This window comes from Somniosus microcephalus, chromosome 31 (assembly GCF_052327205.1).
Source record: "Somniosus microcephalus isolate GS21.2 chromosome 31, FLI_Smic_1.0, whole genome shotgun sequence".
Lineage (NCBI taxonomy): Eukaryota > Metazoa > Chordata > Chondrichthyes > Squaliformes > Somniosidae > Somniosus > Somniosus microcephalus.
Window position 1 is genome coordinate 2,016,138 of NC_141017.1, and position 17,500 is coordinate 2,033,637.

Below are 17,500 nucleotides of genomic sequence, written 5' to 3' on the forward strand. Positions count from 1 at the left end.
CACTGACAATTCAGCACTCCCTCAGTACAGCCTCTCCGACAGTGCAGCACTCCCTCAGTACTCCCCCTCCCACAGTACAGCACTCCCTCAGTACTCCCCCTCCCACAGTGCAGCACTCCCTCAGTACTGCCCCTCCGACAGTATAACACTCCCTCAGTACAGCCTCTCCGACAGTGTGGCACTCCCTCAGTACTGAGCCACTGACAATGCAGCACTCCCTCAGTACTGCCTCTCTGACAGTACAGCACTGCCTCAGTACTGCCTCTCCAACAGTGCAACACTCCCTCAGTACTGCCTCTCCGACAGTGCAGTACTCCCTCAGTACTGCCTCTCCGACAGTGTGGCACTCCCTCAGTACTGAGCCACTGACAATGCAGCACTCCCTCAGTACTGAGCCTCTGACAGTGCAGCACACCCTCGGTACTGCCCCTCCAACAGTGTGGCACTCCCTCAGTACTGCCCCTCCGACAGTGCGGCACTCCCTCAGTACTGAGCCACTAACAGTGCCGCACTCCCTCAGTACTGCCTCTCCGACAGTGTGGTACTCCCTCAGTACTGAGCCACTGACAATGCAACATTCCCTCAGTACTGCCTCTCCGACAGTGTGGCACTCCCTCAGTACTGCCCCTCCGAAAGTGTGGCGCTCCCTCAGTACTGCCTCTCCGACAGTCTGGCACTCCCTCAGTACTGAGCCACTGACAATGCAGCACTCCCTCGGTACTGCCCCTCCGACGGTGTAGCGCTCCCTCAGGCAGTGTCAGGCTACATTTTCTGCTCAGGTATAGGGGGTGGGGTCTCGAACCCACAACCATCAGAGGCAAGAGTTCTACCAACAACACAAAGCTGATTGGAAATTAATTAAAGGGTAAGTCATGCCAGGAGAGCCCAGCCCCGTATTATGCTCCTCTTGCTCTATGTGGGAATTCAGGGACACTGCCGGTGCCCCTGATGACCACGTGTGCCGGAAATGCATCCAGCTGCAGCTACTAGCAGACCGCATTGAGGTGCTGGAGCTGCGGGTGGATGGGTTGTGGAGCATTCACGATGCTGAGAGGGACGTGGATAACACGTTTAGTGAGTTGGTCACACCGCAGGTAAGGGCTGCACAGGAAGAAAGGAAATGGGTGACCACCAGGCGGAGCAATAGAAGCAGGCAGGTAGTGCAGGAGACACCTGTGACCATTCCCCTCTCAAACAGGTATACCGATTTGGATACTGTTGAGGGGGATGACTCACCAGGGGAAGGCAGCAGCAGCCAACTTCCTGGCACTGGGGGTGCTCCTGCTGCCCAGGAAGGGAGGAAAAAGAGTGGGAGAGCAATAGTGGTAGGGGATTCTATAGTAAGGGGAACAGATAGGCGTTTCTGTGGCCGTAGACGTGAATCCAGGATGGTTTGTTGCCTCCCTGGTGCCAGGGTCAAGGATGTCACTGAGCGGCTGCAGGGCATTCTGGAGGGGGAGGGTGAACAGCCAGAGGTCGTGGTCCACATTGGTACCAACGACATAGGTAAAAAGAGGGATGAGGTCCTGCAGCAAGAATTTAGGGAGCTAGGTGGAAGATTAAAGAGCAGGACCTCAAAGGTTGTAATCTCTGGATTACTCCCGGTGCCACGTGCTAGTGAGTATAGGAATAGGAAGATAGAACAGATGAATGCGTGGCTAAAGGGATGGTGCAGGAGGGAGGGCTTTAGTTTCCTGGATCACTGGGTCTGCTTCTGGGAAAGGTGGGACTTGTACAAGTCGGACGGTTTACACCTGAACCAGAGGGGAACCAATATCCTTGCGGGGAGGTTTGCTAGCACTGCTGGGGGGGGTTTAAACTAACTTGGCAGGGGGATGGGATACAGAGTGGAGCTATAGTAGGGGGTGATTTACAGCCAAATACGGAGGAAAAAACAAGTCAGCTGGGAAGGCAGAGCAAATATGTGAAGGCAAAAGGGAATATGGCAAGGCTGGAAGGCATTTATTTTAATGCAAGGAGTCTTGCAAATAAGGTGGATGAACTGAAGTTGTTGTTGAACACATGGGAGTACGATATTGTTGCTATCACGGAGCCATGGTTGAGGGAGGGTCAGGACTGGCAGCTCAATATTCCGGGGTATAGAATCTTCAGGCGAGACAGAGGGGGGTGTAAAAGGGGAGGGGGTGTTGCAATATTAATTAAGGAGTCAATTACTGCTGTAAGGAGGGATGATATATTAGCGGGTTCCTCTAATGAGGCCATATGGGTAGAACTTAAAAACAAAAAGGGGGCAAGCACTTTGCTGGGAGTGTACTATAGGCCCCCAAACAGTCAGGGGGAGGTAGAGGAACAGATATGTAGGCAAATCTCAGAGAAGTGCAAAAATAATAGGGTAATAATAATGGGGGATTTCAACTTCCCCAATATTAATTGGGATAGTCAGAGTGTGAAAGGCTTAGAGGGTGCAGAATTCTTAAAGTGCATCCAGGAGAGCTTTTTGAGCCAACATGTAGAAAGTCCTACAAGAGAGGGGGCGGTACTGGACCTAATTCTAGGGAATGTAGCCGGGCAAGTGGTGGAAGTGTCAGTAGGAGAGCATTTTGGCGACAGTGACCATAATTCGGTGAGATTTAAGGTGGTCATGGAAAAAGACAAAGACGGCCCGGAAATAAGGGTTCTAAATTGGGGGAAGGCCGATTTTAATATGATAAGGCAGGATCTGGCCAAAGTGGACTGGGAGCAGCTACTTATAGGAAAATCCACATCAAAACAGTGGGAGACTTTCAGAAGGGAAATAGAGAGAGTACAACGCCAACATGTTCCTGTAAAGGTCAAGGGTGGGACCAACAAGCAAAGGGAACCTTGGATGACAAGGGATATACAAAAATGCATTAGGAAAAAAAGGGGAGCTTTTGGCAGTTACAAAAGACTAAAGACGGAGGAAGCCCTAGAGGAGTATAAAAAGTGCAGGGGCATACTTAAAAAAGAAATTAGGAGGGCAAGGAGGGGCCATGAAATAACACTGGCGAGCAAAATAAAGGAAAATCCTAAGATGTTTTATAAGTATATTAAGGGCAAGAGGATAACCAGGGAAAGGGTAGGGCACATTAGTGACCAAAGTGGCAATCTGTGTGTAGAGCCAGATGATGTAGGCGGGGTTTTAAATGAATTTTTTGCATCTGTGTTCACTATGGAGAAAGACGATGTAGACATAGAAATCGGGCAAGGGGACTGTGACATACTTGAACATATTAGCATCGAGAGGGAGGAGGTACTAGCGGTTTTAGCAGGCCAAAAAGTGGATAAATCCCCAGGCCCGGACAAGATGTATCCCAGGCTGTTGTATGAGGCAAAGGAGGAGATTGCAGGGGCTCTGACACAAATTTTCAGAACCTCTCTGGCCACAGGGGATGTACCAGAGGACTGGAGAACAGCTAACGTAGTACCATTATACAAGAAGGGTAGCAGGGATAAACCAGGGAATTACAGGCCAGTGAGCCTAACATCTGTGGTAGGGAAATTATTGGAAAAAAATCTGAGGGACAAAATTAGTCTCCACTTGGAGAGGCAAGGATTAATCAGGGATAGTCAGCATGGCTTTGTCAAGGGTAAATCATGTCTGACAAATCTGATTGAATTTTTCGAGGGGGTGACTAGGGGGGTGGATGAGGGAAATGCTGTGGATGTGGTTTACATGGACTTCAGCAAAGCTTTTGACACAGTCCCGCATAGGAGACTGGTCAAGAAGGTAAGAGCCCATGGGATCCAGGGTGCCTTGGCGCGTTGGATCCTAAACTGGCTGAGTGGCAGGAGGCAGAGGGTGATGGTCGAAGGTTGCTTTTGTGACCGGAAGCCTGTGTCCAATGGGGTACCTCAGGGATCGGTGCTGGGTCCCTTATTGTTTGTGATCTACATAAATGATTTGGATGAGAATGTAAAAGGTATGATCAGTAAGTTCGTGGATGACACGAAAATTGGTGGGGTGGTAAATTGTGAGGAGGAAAGCCTCAGGCTACAGGACGATATAAACGGGTTGGTCAGATGGGCGGAAAAGTGGCAAATGGAATTTAACCCTGAAAAGTGCGAGGTGATGCATTTTGGACAGACAAATAAGGCAAGGGAATACACAATGAGTGGTAGGACCCTAGGAAGTACAGAGGGTCAGAGGGACCTTGGTGTACATGTACATAGATCCCTGAAGGCAGCGGAACAGGTAGATTAGGTGGTTAAAAAGGCATATGGGATACTTGCCTTCATTAGCCGAGGCATAGAATATAAGAGCAGGGAGGTTATGATGGAGCTGTACAAAACGCTGGTGAGGCCACAGCTGGAGTTCTGTGTGCAGTTCTGGTCGCCTCACTATAGGAAGGATGTGATTGCTTTGGAGAGGGTGCAGAGAAGATTCACCAGGATGTTACCTGGGATGGAGCGCCTCAGCTATGAAGAAAGACTAAACAGGCTGGGGTTGTTTTCCTTGGAGCAAAGAAGGCTGAGGGGGGACCTGATTGAGGTGTACAAAATGATGAGGGGCATAGATAGGGTAGATAAAGAGGAACTTTTCCCCTTAGTAGGGGGGTCAATAACAAGGGGGCATAGATTCAGGGTAAGGGGCAGGAGATTTAGAGGGGATTTGAGGAGGAACTTTTTCACCCAGAGGGTGGTTGGAATCTGGAACTCACTGCCTGAAAGGGTGGTAGAGGCAGGAACCCTCACAACATTCAAGAAGCATTTGGATGAGCACTTGAAATGCCATTGCATACAAGGCTATGGACCAAATGCTGGAAAATGGGATTAGACTGGACAGGGATTGATGGACGGCGCAGACACGATGGGCCGAAGGGCCTCTTTCTGTACTGTATAACTCTATGACTCTATGACTCTATGAAAACGTGATTTAAATTGATTAGATTGAGTTCTTTCTCCATTAGATATCCATTGGAGTGATAGAAGGCTTCTTATTTGGGACTGTAACGATTGGTTGCTTATTTTGTTGCTGAATTCGTTTGCCCTTTAGCTTCACTGCTCAGTGCATCAGGCCAATAGATATCTCTGCTCCAAACCCTTAGTGAATAGAACCAACCCCCTCCTCCCTCCAATAGAACAGATCGAACACATTCCCAGATAATTTCACTGATTGTGATCAACTGAAGCCTGCGGGTGGAGCCACACCTGGGGAAAGGAGGTGAGTGAGCTTTGAAGCGATATCGACATCAACTCATGAAATGTTTATTCAGCATAATTTAGGGGGAGAGAGAACTGAGAGTTCCTTCAGCTAAGAGAGGGTGGCGGCGGGGGAGGAGCGGTGGCGCGGGTGGTCCAGGATGGTATAGACATTGATGGAGGTGGATGGAATGGAAGGGGATTGATGGCCTTTTATATCAAGCTGCGCTTGATGCACCTGCACAATTGTGTTACAGATCATTTCGAAAGGAATATAATTAAAAACAGTTATGTTAAACCTGTCTGGATCCTGGTTTAGACTACTCTCGAAATACTGTGCACAGTTCTGGTCTCCATATTACAAAAAGGACATAGATTCACTAGAGAAGGTGCAAAACAAGATTTACAAGGATGATACCAGAACTGAGAGGGTTCAACTATCAGGAAAGACTAAGCGATGACCTAATGGAAGTCTTTAAGATTATGAAGGGGTTGATAGGGTAGATGTAGAGAAGATGTTTCCACTTGTGGGGGAGACCAGAACTAGGGGCCATAAATATCAGATAGTCAGTAATAAATCCAATAAGGAATTCAGGAGAAACTTCTTTACCCAGAGAGTGGTGAGAATGTGGAGCTCGCTACCACAGGGAGTGGTTGAGGTGAATAGCACAGATGCATTTAAGGGGAAGCTCAATAAACACATGAGGGAGAAAGGAATAGAGGGTTATACTAATGGAGTGAGATGGAGTAGGGTGGGAGGAGGATTGTGTGGAGCTTAAACACCGGCACGGAGCAGTTGGGCCGAATGGTCTGTTTTTGTGCTGAACGCGCTCTGTTACTATGTAAATGTTGGTTGTGGGTTGGGCAGAGGGTGAGCCAACAGGCAACAGAACCCAGGAGGAATGTGTGTGTGTGTCCCCAATCTCCTACTTCCCTCAATGTAATTACTTTGTTTCTCTCTGGTCCTTTAGGTTGACCCTGTTTCACCTTCTCCTGGCACCAGCTTCCTGTACCATCTCTCTAGGGGGTTTGCAAGGCCAGTTTGCATCTCCAGGCTACCCCCAGGGCTATCCCAATCACGTGTCACAGCGCTGGCAGATTGAAGTTCCCAGAGGTCATGGTATTATAGTCTCTTTTAACCAAATTGATATAGAGCCATCTGCTGACTGTATCTACGACAGTATTCAGGTAACCCATTTCTGCATGAATTAATGTGTTCAATCCAAGTATATATGATGTGCAAGCACTAGAGTGTCTGTATGTCACTCTTTTCTCCTTTCGATGGCAGCTCATTTCTATATGTCCCCTATTTATCTCTGCTGCAAGTCTTCACTCGCCATCTATCCCAGTAGATCCATGCAAGAATTAACCATCCATTTCAGAATTATTATCTGTGCACTTAGAAACAATTACCTTTTTTTCATTTTGTCTGTCTTTCTGTCTCTCTGTCCGTGCGTACGTGCATGCGTGCGTGGTTTCGCTCTCTCGTCATTCTTAAATAGCGGAGTGAAATGTGCAATTTTCCAATCTAAAGGGATGGTTCCTGGATCGAGAGAACTTGGTAAGATTATCATTAGGGCATCTGCAATGTGCTCACCTAGTTCTTTTAAAACCCTGGGATGGAAACCATCTGGTTCAGGGGATTTGTCACTCTTTAGTGCCATTATTTTCTTCATTACTGTTATCTCACTGATGTTAATTTTATTGAGTCCGTCCCTGATTCAGTATTAGTATTTTCGGGATTTCCTGCATGCCGTCCTCTTCCTCTACTGTAAATACTGACACAAAGTAATTATTCAACATGTCCGCCATTTCCTTATTATCATTGACAATATCACCGATATCAGTTTTAAGGGGCCAACATTGCTCCTGACCACCCTCTTTTTCCTAATGTAACTATAAAAATTATTTGTATTGATTTTGATATCCCTTGTAAGTTTCTTTTCATACTCCCTGTTTGTAGCTCTTACTATCTGTTTTGTGACCCTTTGCTGTTCTTTGTATCTTCCCCATTCTCTATGATCTGTGCTATTTATTGTATTTTTGTATGCCCTGTCCTTTAGTTTTATGCTGTCTCTTACCTCTTTAGTTGTCCATGGCTGGGTTTTATTGGCAAGTAGCGCTCTTGACCCTCAGGGGCATAAACTGGTTCGATATCACTTTAAATTCTTTTTTGAACACCTGCCACTGATCTTCCATTGTTTTACCCATTAACAGATTTGCCCAGGTTACTGTGGACCAGTTTTACCTAAATCTAGAATGTTAGTATCTGTTTTGCATTTCTCCCTTTCAAACACTACATTGAACTCGGATCATGTTATGATCGCTATTGGATAAATATTCACGCACGGTTAGGCTGTTAACTAAATCTGGCTCATTACTCATTACTAAATCTAATATCTTGTTGCCCCCTTGTTGTAAAAAACTATCCCGGACACATTCAAGAAATTCACTACCTTTCTGACAGGTGCTAGTCTTCTTTTTCCAATCTATATGAAAGTTAAAAGCCCCCATTAAAACCACACTGCCTTTGCTACACGCTTGCCTAATCTCTGTATTTATACAATCTAGCACTTCAGAGCTGCAACCAGGGGGCCGATACACAACTCCCACTACAGTCTTCGATCCTTTCCTATTTCTTAATTCAACCCGTAAGGTCTCCACTGGCTGCTTACCTTTCTTTAAATCCTCTCTTATCATTGAAGTGATTTCATTCCCAATCCCTAAGGATACTCCTCCCCCTCTGCCATTTTCCCTATCTTTCCTGTAGACCTTATAACCTGGTATAATTAGTTCCCAGTCCTGACCATGTTGCAGCCATGTCTCATTAATAGCTACCATGTCATACCCTCCAATTTTAATTTGTGCCTGCAGTTCATTCAATTTATTCCTTATACTCTGTGCATTTGTATAAAGAACGCTTATTTGGGCCACACACCCTAGCCTGTCCTTCGGCTCTGATGCTATATTCACATGTTTCTTATTTCTCTCTCCCAGTTTAATCGCTTTACATCTTTTAGTTTCCCATTCCCTGAGTGCCTAAAGCACCATTTCTGACTGTTGCTCTACTCTCTTCCCGATAGTTTCTTTTTAAACTATTATTTATACGACAATTTCTCCCTGAGCACCTCCTACCCCACCCACCTCCATTTACTAGTTTGAAGTCCTCGTGACCATCTTATTTATCCTTTCCAACAAGGACCCTGGTCCCAGCCCGGTTCAGGTGGAGCCCGTCCCAATGGTACAGTTCCTTCCTGTCCCAGTACTGGTGCCAGTGTCCCACGAAATGGAACCCCTCTTTTTCACACCACTCCTTCAGCCACATGTTCACCTCCTTAATCTGCTTATTCCTATGCCAATTTGGCTGTGGCTCGGGTAATAATCCAGAGATTATACACCTTGAGGTCCTGTTCTTTAATTTAGCCACTAGTTCCTGTTACTCTCCAAACAGGACCTCTTGCTTACTCTTCCCGATGTTGTTGGTTCCAACATGGACCACAACGACTGGATCCTCTCCCTCCCTCTCCAATATACTTTCAAGTTGGTTCGAGATGTCCCTCACCCTGGCACCAGGTAGGCAACATTCCATGTGGGACTCCTGATCCTGCTTACAAAGGATGTTATCTGTCCCCCTAATTATTGGATCCCCTACAACTGCCACATTACACTTCCTCTCCTCCTCCTCCATCTCCCTTAGGACAGCCTCCTGCTCTAAGGTGCCTGGGTCCACATTCTGGCTGTCCTTCCGACAGTCTTTATCCTTATTCTCACAGGTAGCAAGTACATTGTGCCTGTTGGATAAGATCAGTTCCTGTGGATCCTCATTCTGTGCACTATCGGTCACATCAACTTATTCTGAACCTGCACCTCTCCACCAAGTGTGACTGACGTCTGGAGCAAACTGTTCAGATACGTGTCGGTGTCTCTCCAGCTCAATAACTCTGAGCCGGAGAGATTCGAGACAGAGACATCTACTTCAGGTATGTTTGCTCGGGACAGTCTCTCTGTCCACAGACTCCCACATTATAATGGGGAACAAAGAAATGGCAGACCAATTAAATACATACTTTGGTTCTGTCTTCACAAAGGAGGGCACAAATAACCTTCCAGAGATTTCGGGGAACATAGGGTCTAATGAGAGGGAGGAATTGAATGAAATCAGTATTTGTAGGGAAATGGTGTTAGGGAAATTGACGGGATTGAAGGCCGAATAACTCCCCAGGGCCTGATAATCTACATCCTAGGGTACTTAAGGAAGTGGCCCTAGAAATAATAGATGCATTGCTGGTCATCTTCCAAAATTCTATAGACTCTGGAACAGTTCCCATGGATTGGAGGGTAGCTAATGTAACCCCACTATTTAAAAAAGGTGGTAGAGAGAAAACGGGGAATTATAGACCGGTAAGCCTGACATCGGTAGTGGGGAAAATGCTAGAGTCCATTATAAAAGATGTAATAGCAGAGCACTTGGAAAACAGTGACAGGATCGGACAAAGTCAACATGGATTTACAAAAGGTAAATCATGCTTGACTAATATACTGGAATTTTTTGAGGATGTAACTGGTAGAATAGATAAGGGAGAACCAGTGAATGTGGTGTATTTGGACTTTCAGAAGGCTTTTGATAAGGTCCCACATAAGAGATTGGCGTGCAAAGTTAAAGCACATGGGATTGGGGGTAAGGTACTGACTTGGATAGAGAACTGGTTGGCAGGCAGGAAGCAAAGAGTTGGAATAAACGGGTCTTTTTCCGAGTGGCAGGCAGTGACTAGTGGGGTACCGCAGGGATCGGTCCTAGGACCCCAGCTATTCACAATATATATTAATGATCTAGACGAGGGAACTAGATATAATATCTCCAAGTTTGCAGATGACACAAAGCTGGGTGGGCGTGTGTGCTGTGAGGAGGATGCAGAGAAACTCCAGTATGATTTGGACAGGTTGGGTGATTGGGCAGATGCATGGCAGATGCAGTATAATGTGGATAAATGCGAGGTTATCCACTTTGGTGGCAAAAACAGGAAGGCAGATTATCTAAACGGCAATAGATTGGGAAAAGGGGAAGTGCAATGAGACCTGGGTGTCCTTGTGCACCAGTCGCTGAAGCTAAGCATACAGGTGCAGCAGGCGGTTAAGAAGGCAAATGGTATGTTGGCCTTCATAGCGAGAGGATTCGAGTACAGGAGCAAGGATGTCTTGCTACAGTTGTACAGGGCCTTGGTGAGACCACACCTTGAGTATTGTGTGCAGTTTTGGTCGCCTTAACTGAGGAAGGATGTTCTTGCCATGGAGGGAGTGCAGCGAAGATTCACCAGACTGATAGTTGGGATGGCAGGAATGACGTATGAAGAGAGATTGAGTCGATTAGGCTTATATTTGCTAGAGTTTAGAAGAATGAGAGGGGATCTCATTGAAACTTATAAAATTCTAACAGGACTAGACAGACCAGATGCAGGAAGGATGTTCCCGATGGTGGGGGAGTCCAGAACCAGGGGTCACAGTCTAAGGATAAGGGGTAATCCATTTAGGACTGAGATGAGGAGGAATTTCTTCACCCAGAGAGTGGTGAACCTGTGGAATTCTCTGCCACAGAAGGCAGTTGAGGCCAACTTATTAAATATATTCAAGAAGGAGTTGGATATATTTCTTAAGGCTAAAGGGATCAAGGGGTATGGGGAGAAAGCCGGGTCAGGGTACTGAATTTGAATGATCAGCCATGACTTCATTAAATGGCGGAGCAGGCTCGAGGGGCCGAATGGCCTATCTTTTATGTTTCTATGTTTCTATACTGCAGTCCAGACACACAACCTGCTCTGCCATATCTCAGTCTAACCTTATTTTATTTATTTAATTAGATAACGTCTTTATTCAAGGACTATTTATCGTCATATTAATTAGTTTAACTAGTTAAAAGTTATAAATTCAATAACATACGTTACAGTTTCCCGCACCTAGTTTAAACCACTGTCCTAGCTCAGAGAGAGAAAACACTGAAACTCACCCACCAATCACCTACCTGCTGTCCTGTGATGTCTCTCCTTGGTTTTTGTTGGTGTTGAAATTGCCGGAGGTGCCGCCTCCTCGGTGTTGCCACCGATTAGGTCACCTCCGACCTTCCCACTCTCCTGCCACCATCCCAAGCCTGATTCCCTCCTAGAGAAACCCACAGCTTCCCTCTGAGCCTCTGTTGGCATCCTCCGAGGGGCCCATTGAGGCACTCGTCGCTGCCTCCTTACGAGCAGCAACCCCAAATGCCCAATCCTTCTCTCTCGCTGACCTTCCCACCCAGCCAATCCACTGGAAGAAAATCTTGCCAATTTCCTCCCCAACCAACTCACCGCCCCCCCCCCCCACTCCCAGCGCTGACCCTGTGGGCGCCGGCAGTGGGGCAGCCATCACCAACCCTCTCCGCAACTCCCTCCAGAATGTCCGTTCACTTGCGAACAAGGCCCTTGCCATCCATGAGCTTATCGTGGATGATTGCATCGATATCATGGCCCTGACGGAAACTTGGTTGAGGGGTGATGACACCGTGCCCTTAAATGAAGCCTCCCCGCCTGGCTATACCTTCCACCACTTGCCCCGCTCAGACCGTTGTGGCAGTGTGGCTCTCATCACCAAATTACACCTTGGTCTGTCTCCCTATTCCTCTGGCAGTTTCTCCTCCTTTGAGCATCTCACCTTATTCCACCCTTCTCACATCTCATTTAAAATTCTCATTCTCTACCACCCACCCAAGTACCATAAAAATGTTATCACCAAGATATCTTCACTGCTTTCCTCCCTCAGCCTCTGCACCGCACGACTTCTCATCCTCGGTGATTTCAACCTCCATCTCAATTCATCACGCTCTCTCTCCTCTGAGTTCACTAGCCTCCTATCCTCCCTTAATCTCTCCCTCCACATAAACTCCCCAACCATAATCGTGGCCACCCTCTCAACCTTGCTATCTCTCGTGGCCCCGCTACTCCCATTGTGACAATCGCAGATAAGGCCATCTCTGACCACTTCCTCGTATCGCTCTCCACCCACATTCCCCTTCCACCCCCCACCAACCCTACTTCCTTCTATGTCTGCCGCTGGAATAAACTCTCCCCCAACTCTCTTACAACTGCACTTATGAATTTCCAACTGTCCAGTTTTGGCCCTCCATTCACCATGACATTTCTGCAGCTACCGATCTGGTCAACCACACCCTCACCACCACCTTTGATGCCCGAGTCCCTCTTAAAACAATGACTCTCTCTCACCCTGGCCATTCCCCCTGGTATGGCCCTCGTCTTCACTCCCTTAAGTCCAAGGGATGCAGACTTGAATGGATATGGTGGACAATTGGTTTAGCCATTCACTGCCAGATCTGGCTGAACCACATAAAGCATTATCGGGCCCTGCTCTCGTCTGCCAAAATTGGTCACTTCTGGAATGCAAAGATAAACCCCAGCTTCTATTCTCCACTACTAACCATCTTCTTAAACCCCTCAGCTCTGACAACAAGTGTGAGGAGCTCATGCACATCTTTGTCTCTAAGATTGCGACCATCCATTCAGCTCCCTCTGCCACTTCCTTTCCTTCCACTAGCCCACCGGGTCAAACTTCACCTAAGGTTCCCCCCCTGCCCTCGCCCTGAACTCACATCTTTCTCCAGTTTCTCTCTGATCTCCCTCAAGACCTCTCCGCACTGATCTTGTCCATGAGACCCACTTCCTGCTCCCTCCACCCTATTCCCACCAAACCGCTGACCACCCAACTTCCTTTTCTGGCTCCCATGTTAGCGAATATTGTTAACGGTTCTCTCTCCTCAGGTACTGTCCCCCACTCCCTCAAATCTGCTGACATCACACCTCTCCTCAAAAAAACAACCCTTGATCCCTCCGTCTTTGCAAATTACCGCCCCATCTCCAACCTCCCTTTCCTCTCCAGAGTCCTTGAACGTGATGTCGCCTCCCAAATCCGTGCCCCTCTTTCCCACAACTCCATGTTTTAATCTCTCCAATCAGGTTTCCGCCCTGCCACAGTACTGAAACGGCTCTCATCAAAGCCACAAATGACATTCTTTGTGACTATGGCAAAGGTAAACTATCCCTTCTTGTCCTTCTTGACGTGTCTGCAGCCTTTGACACAGGTTGACCACTCCATCCTCCTCCAACGCCTCTCCACCGTCGCCCAGCTGGGTGGGACTGCACTCGCCTGGTTCCATTCTTATCTATCTAATCGTAGCCAGAGAATCACCTACAACGGCTTCTCTTCCCGCTCCCGCATCATTACCTCTGGTGTCCCCCAAGGATCTATCCTTGGCCCCATCCTATTTCTCATCTACATGTTGCCCCTTCTTTATCCAAAAACACAGCATCAGTTTCCACGTGTACGCTGATGACACACAGCTCTACCTCATCACCACTTCTCTCGACCCCTCCATGGTCTCTGAATTATCAGACTGCTTGTCCAACATACAGTTCTGGATAAGCAGAAATTTTGTCCAATTAATTACTGGGAAGACCGAAGCCATTGTTTTCGGTCCCCGCCATAAACTCCGTTCCCTAGACACCGACTCCACCCCTTTCTCTAACATCTGTCTGAGGCTGAACCACACTGTTCACAACCTTGGTGTCATATTTGACCCTGGAATGAGCTTCTGACCACATATCCTCAGCATAACAAAGACCGCCTACTTCCACCTCCGTAACATCGCCCGTCTCCGCACTTGCCTCAGCTCATCCGCTGCTGAAATCTTCATGCATGCCTTTGTTACCTCTAGACTTGATTATCCCAATGCACTCCTGGCTGGCCTCCCACATTCCAACCTACGTAAACTTGAGGTCATAGAATCATAGAGAGTTACAGCACGGAAGGAGGCCATTTTGGCCCATCGTGTCCACGCCGGCCTGCAAAGAGCTATCCAGCTTAATCCCACTTCCCAGCTCTTGGTCCGTAGCCCTGCAGGTTACAGCATCCCAAGTGCACATCCAAGTGCTTTTTAAATGTGGTTAGGGTTCCTGCCTCTAACATCCTTTCAGGCAGTGAGTTCCAGACCCCCACAACCCTCTGGGTGAAGAAATTTCCCCTCAAATCTCCTCTAAACCTTCCACCAATTACTTTAAATCTGTGCCCCTGGTTTTTGACCCCTCTGCTAAGGGAAATAGGTCCTTTCTATCCACTTTATCTAGGCCCCTCATCATTTTATACACCTCAATAAGGTCTCCCCTCAGCCTCCTCTGTTCCAAGGAAAACAGACCCAGCCTATCCAGTCTTTCCTCATAGCTAAGATTCTCTACTCCCAGGAACATCCTTGTAAATCTCCTCTGTACCCTCTCTAGTGCAATCACATCTTTCCTGTAATGTGGTGACCAGAACTGCACGCAGTACTCTAGCTGAGGCCTAACTAGGGTTTTAGATAGTTGAAGCATAACTCCCTGCTCTTGTATTCTATGCCATGGCTAATAAAGGCAAGCATTCCGTATGCCTTCTTAACCACCTTCTCTACCTGGCCTGCTACCTTCAGGGATCTGTGGGCCTGCACTCCAAGGTCCCTTTGTTCCTCTACACTACTCAGTGTCCTACCATTTCATGTGTATTCCCTTTCCTTGTTAGCCCTCCCCAAATGCATTACCTCACACTTCTCCGGATTGAATTCCATTTGCCACTGTTCTGCCCACCTGACCAATTTATTGATATCTTCCTGCAGTCTACAGCTTCCTTCTTCAGTATCAACCACACAGCCGATTTTAGTATCATCTGCAAACTTCTCAATCATACCCCCTATATTCAAGTCTTGATCATTGATATATACCACAAAAAGCAAGGGACCCAGTACTGAGCCCTGCGGAACCCCACTGGAAACAGCCTTCCAGTCACAAAAACACCCATCAACCATTACCCTCTGCTTCCTGTCTCCGAGCCAGTTTTGAATCCAACTTGACACTTTGCCCTGGATCCCATGGGCTTTTAACTTTGTGACCAGTCTGCCATGTGGAACCTTATCAAAAGCCTTGCTAAAGTCCATATATACTACATCAAACGCACTACCCTCATCTTCCCTCCTTGTTACCTCCTCAAAAAACTCAATCAAGTTTGTCAGACACGACCTTCCCTTAACAAATCCGTGCTGACTATCCTTCTTTCCAATAATCATTCATAGGTCAGCCACAACTCGGCTGCCCGTGTCCTAACTCGCACCAAGTCTCGTTCGCCCATCACCCCTGTGCTCGCTCCCTATGTTGGCTCCCAGTAAAGCAACACCTCGATTTCAAAATTCTCATCCTTGTTTTCAAATCCCTCCATGGCCTCGCCCCTCCCTATCTCTAATCCCCTTCAGCCCCACAAACCCCCCGAGATATCTGCGCTCCTCTAATTCTGCCCTCTTGAGCTGCCCTGATTTTAATCGCTCCACCATTGGTGGCCGTGCCTTCTGTTGCCAAGGCCTTAAGATCTGGAATTCCCTCCCTAAACCTCTCCGCCTCGCTACCTCTCTTTCCTCCTTTAAGATGCTCCTTAAAACCTACCTTTTTGACCAAGCTTTTGGTCACCTGCCCTAATTTCTCCTTATGTGGCTCGGTGTCAAAATTTTGTCTTAAAATACTCCTGTGAAACGCCTTGGGACGTTTTACTATGTTAAAGGCGCTATATAAATACAAGTTGTTGTTGTTGTTGCAGTGCCGGTCAGGAGCATCTGTGTAGAGAAAACCAGAGTTAACATTTCAGGTCGACGACCTTTTGTACCTATATCTATCTGTCTCTATCTATCTATATCTATATTTAGCTATGATAAGAACATAAGAAATAGGAGCAGGAGTCGGCCACTCGGCCCTTCGAGCCTGCTCTGCCATTCAATGAGATCATGGCTGATCTTCTGCCTCAACTCCATTCACCGGCCCTATCGCCATATCCCTTGATGCCCTTACTAGTCAGAAATCTATCGACTTCTGTTTTGAATATACCCAATGACTGAACCTCCACAGCCCTCTGGGGTAGAGAATTCCAAAGATTCACCACCTTCTGTGTGAAGAAATTTCTTCTCATCTCAGTCCTGAATGGCCTACCCTTTACCCTGAGGCTGTGGTCCCTGGTTCTAGACTCCCCAGCCAAGGGAAACATTCTCCCAGCATCCACCCTATCAAGCCTTGTAATAATTTTGTATGCTTCAATGAGATCCCCTCTCATTCTTTTGAATTCAAGAGAATACAGGCCTAGTTTACTCAATCTCTTCTCATACGACAGTCCCGCCATCCCAGGAATCAATCTCGTGAACCTTCGTTACACTCCCTCTATGGCAAGTATATCCTTCCTTAGGTAAGGAGACCAAAATTGTACACACTACTCCAGGTGTGGTCTCACTGAGGCCCTATATAATTGGAGTAAGACTTCTTTACTCCTGTACTCAAATCCTCTTGTAATGAAGGCCAGCATACCATTTGCCTTCCTAATGGCTTGCTGCACCTGCACATTCACTTTCAGTGACTCATGTACAAGGACACCCAGGTCCCTTTGAGCATCTGCATTCCCCAATCTTTCACCATTTAGGAAATACTCTGCCTTTCTGTTTTTTCTACCAAAATGGATAACTTCACATTTATCCACATTATATTCCATCTGCCATGTTCTCGCCCACTCACTGAGCCTGTCGAGATCCCATTGAAGCCTCTTCACATCCTCTTCACAACTGACACTGTCACCTAGCTTTGTATCATCAGCAAATTTGGAAATGTTACATTTAGTCCCTTCATCCAAATCATTGATATAGATTGTGAATAGCTGGGGCCCAAGCACCGATCCTTGCGGTACCCCACTAGTCACAGCCTGCCATCCTGAAAAAGACCCGTTTATCCCTACTCTTTGTTTTCTGTCTGTTAACCAATTCTCAATCCATGCTAGTATATTACCCACAATTCCATGTGCCCTAATTTTGTTCACCAACCTCTTGTGTGGGACCTTATCGAAGGCCTTCTGAAAATCCAAACACACCGGCCCCGATTTTCTGCCAGCCGTCGGGCGGCTTTTCAGGCGGGCGGGGGCCGAAAATCGCCGAAATAAGGGGTCGCGACCCCCCCGCCTGATTCCCCGCCCCGTCCGACTTTCGGACCGCCGTTTCTCCGTGACCTGAATCAGTCCCGCCTGCCGCTGATGGGACTGGCCGTTAGAACACTAATGAGCAATTATTGGCATGTTTAATGCCATTTTAGAGTGGCCTTGCGATTTTCAGGGGTTCCCCATGCTAAACACGCCTGCAGGGAACCCCGCTAATGAAACCTGGCATGAAGCTTGCCGGCTTGCTTGCTGTCAGCTGCAGGTCATTCGGGAAAGCTGCGATTTAAAGGGACAGCACTTGTATGTTGAAGGACCTTGTTGCTGCAGGCTTGGGGCTACTTCTTCAAGGCTTAGGCAC

The 17,500-nt window shown here is 47.3% G+C and overlaps 1 protein-coding gene across 2 annotated transcripts in view; it reads left to right on the forward strand.

Moving 5' to 3' along the window:
* Positions 1-17,500, forward strand: part of LOC147097534 (complement C1s subcomponent-like) — a 65,533-nt gene that overhangs the window by 1,068 nt on the left and 46,965 nt on the right. For both annotated transcript variants that reach the window (XM_085971464.1, XM_085971463.1), the window contains exon 2: positions 6,093-6,309. In XM_085971464.1, the coding sequence (XP_085827590.1) occupies positions 6,093-6,309 (217 nt within the window). The remainder of the gene's footprint in view (positions 1-6,092; positions 6,310-17,500) is intronic.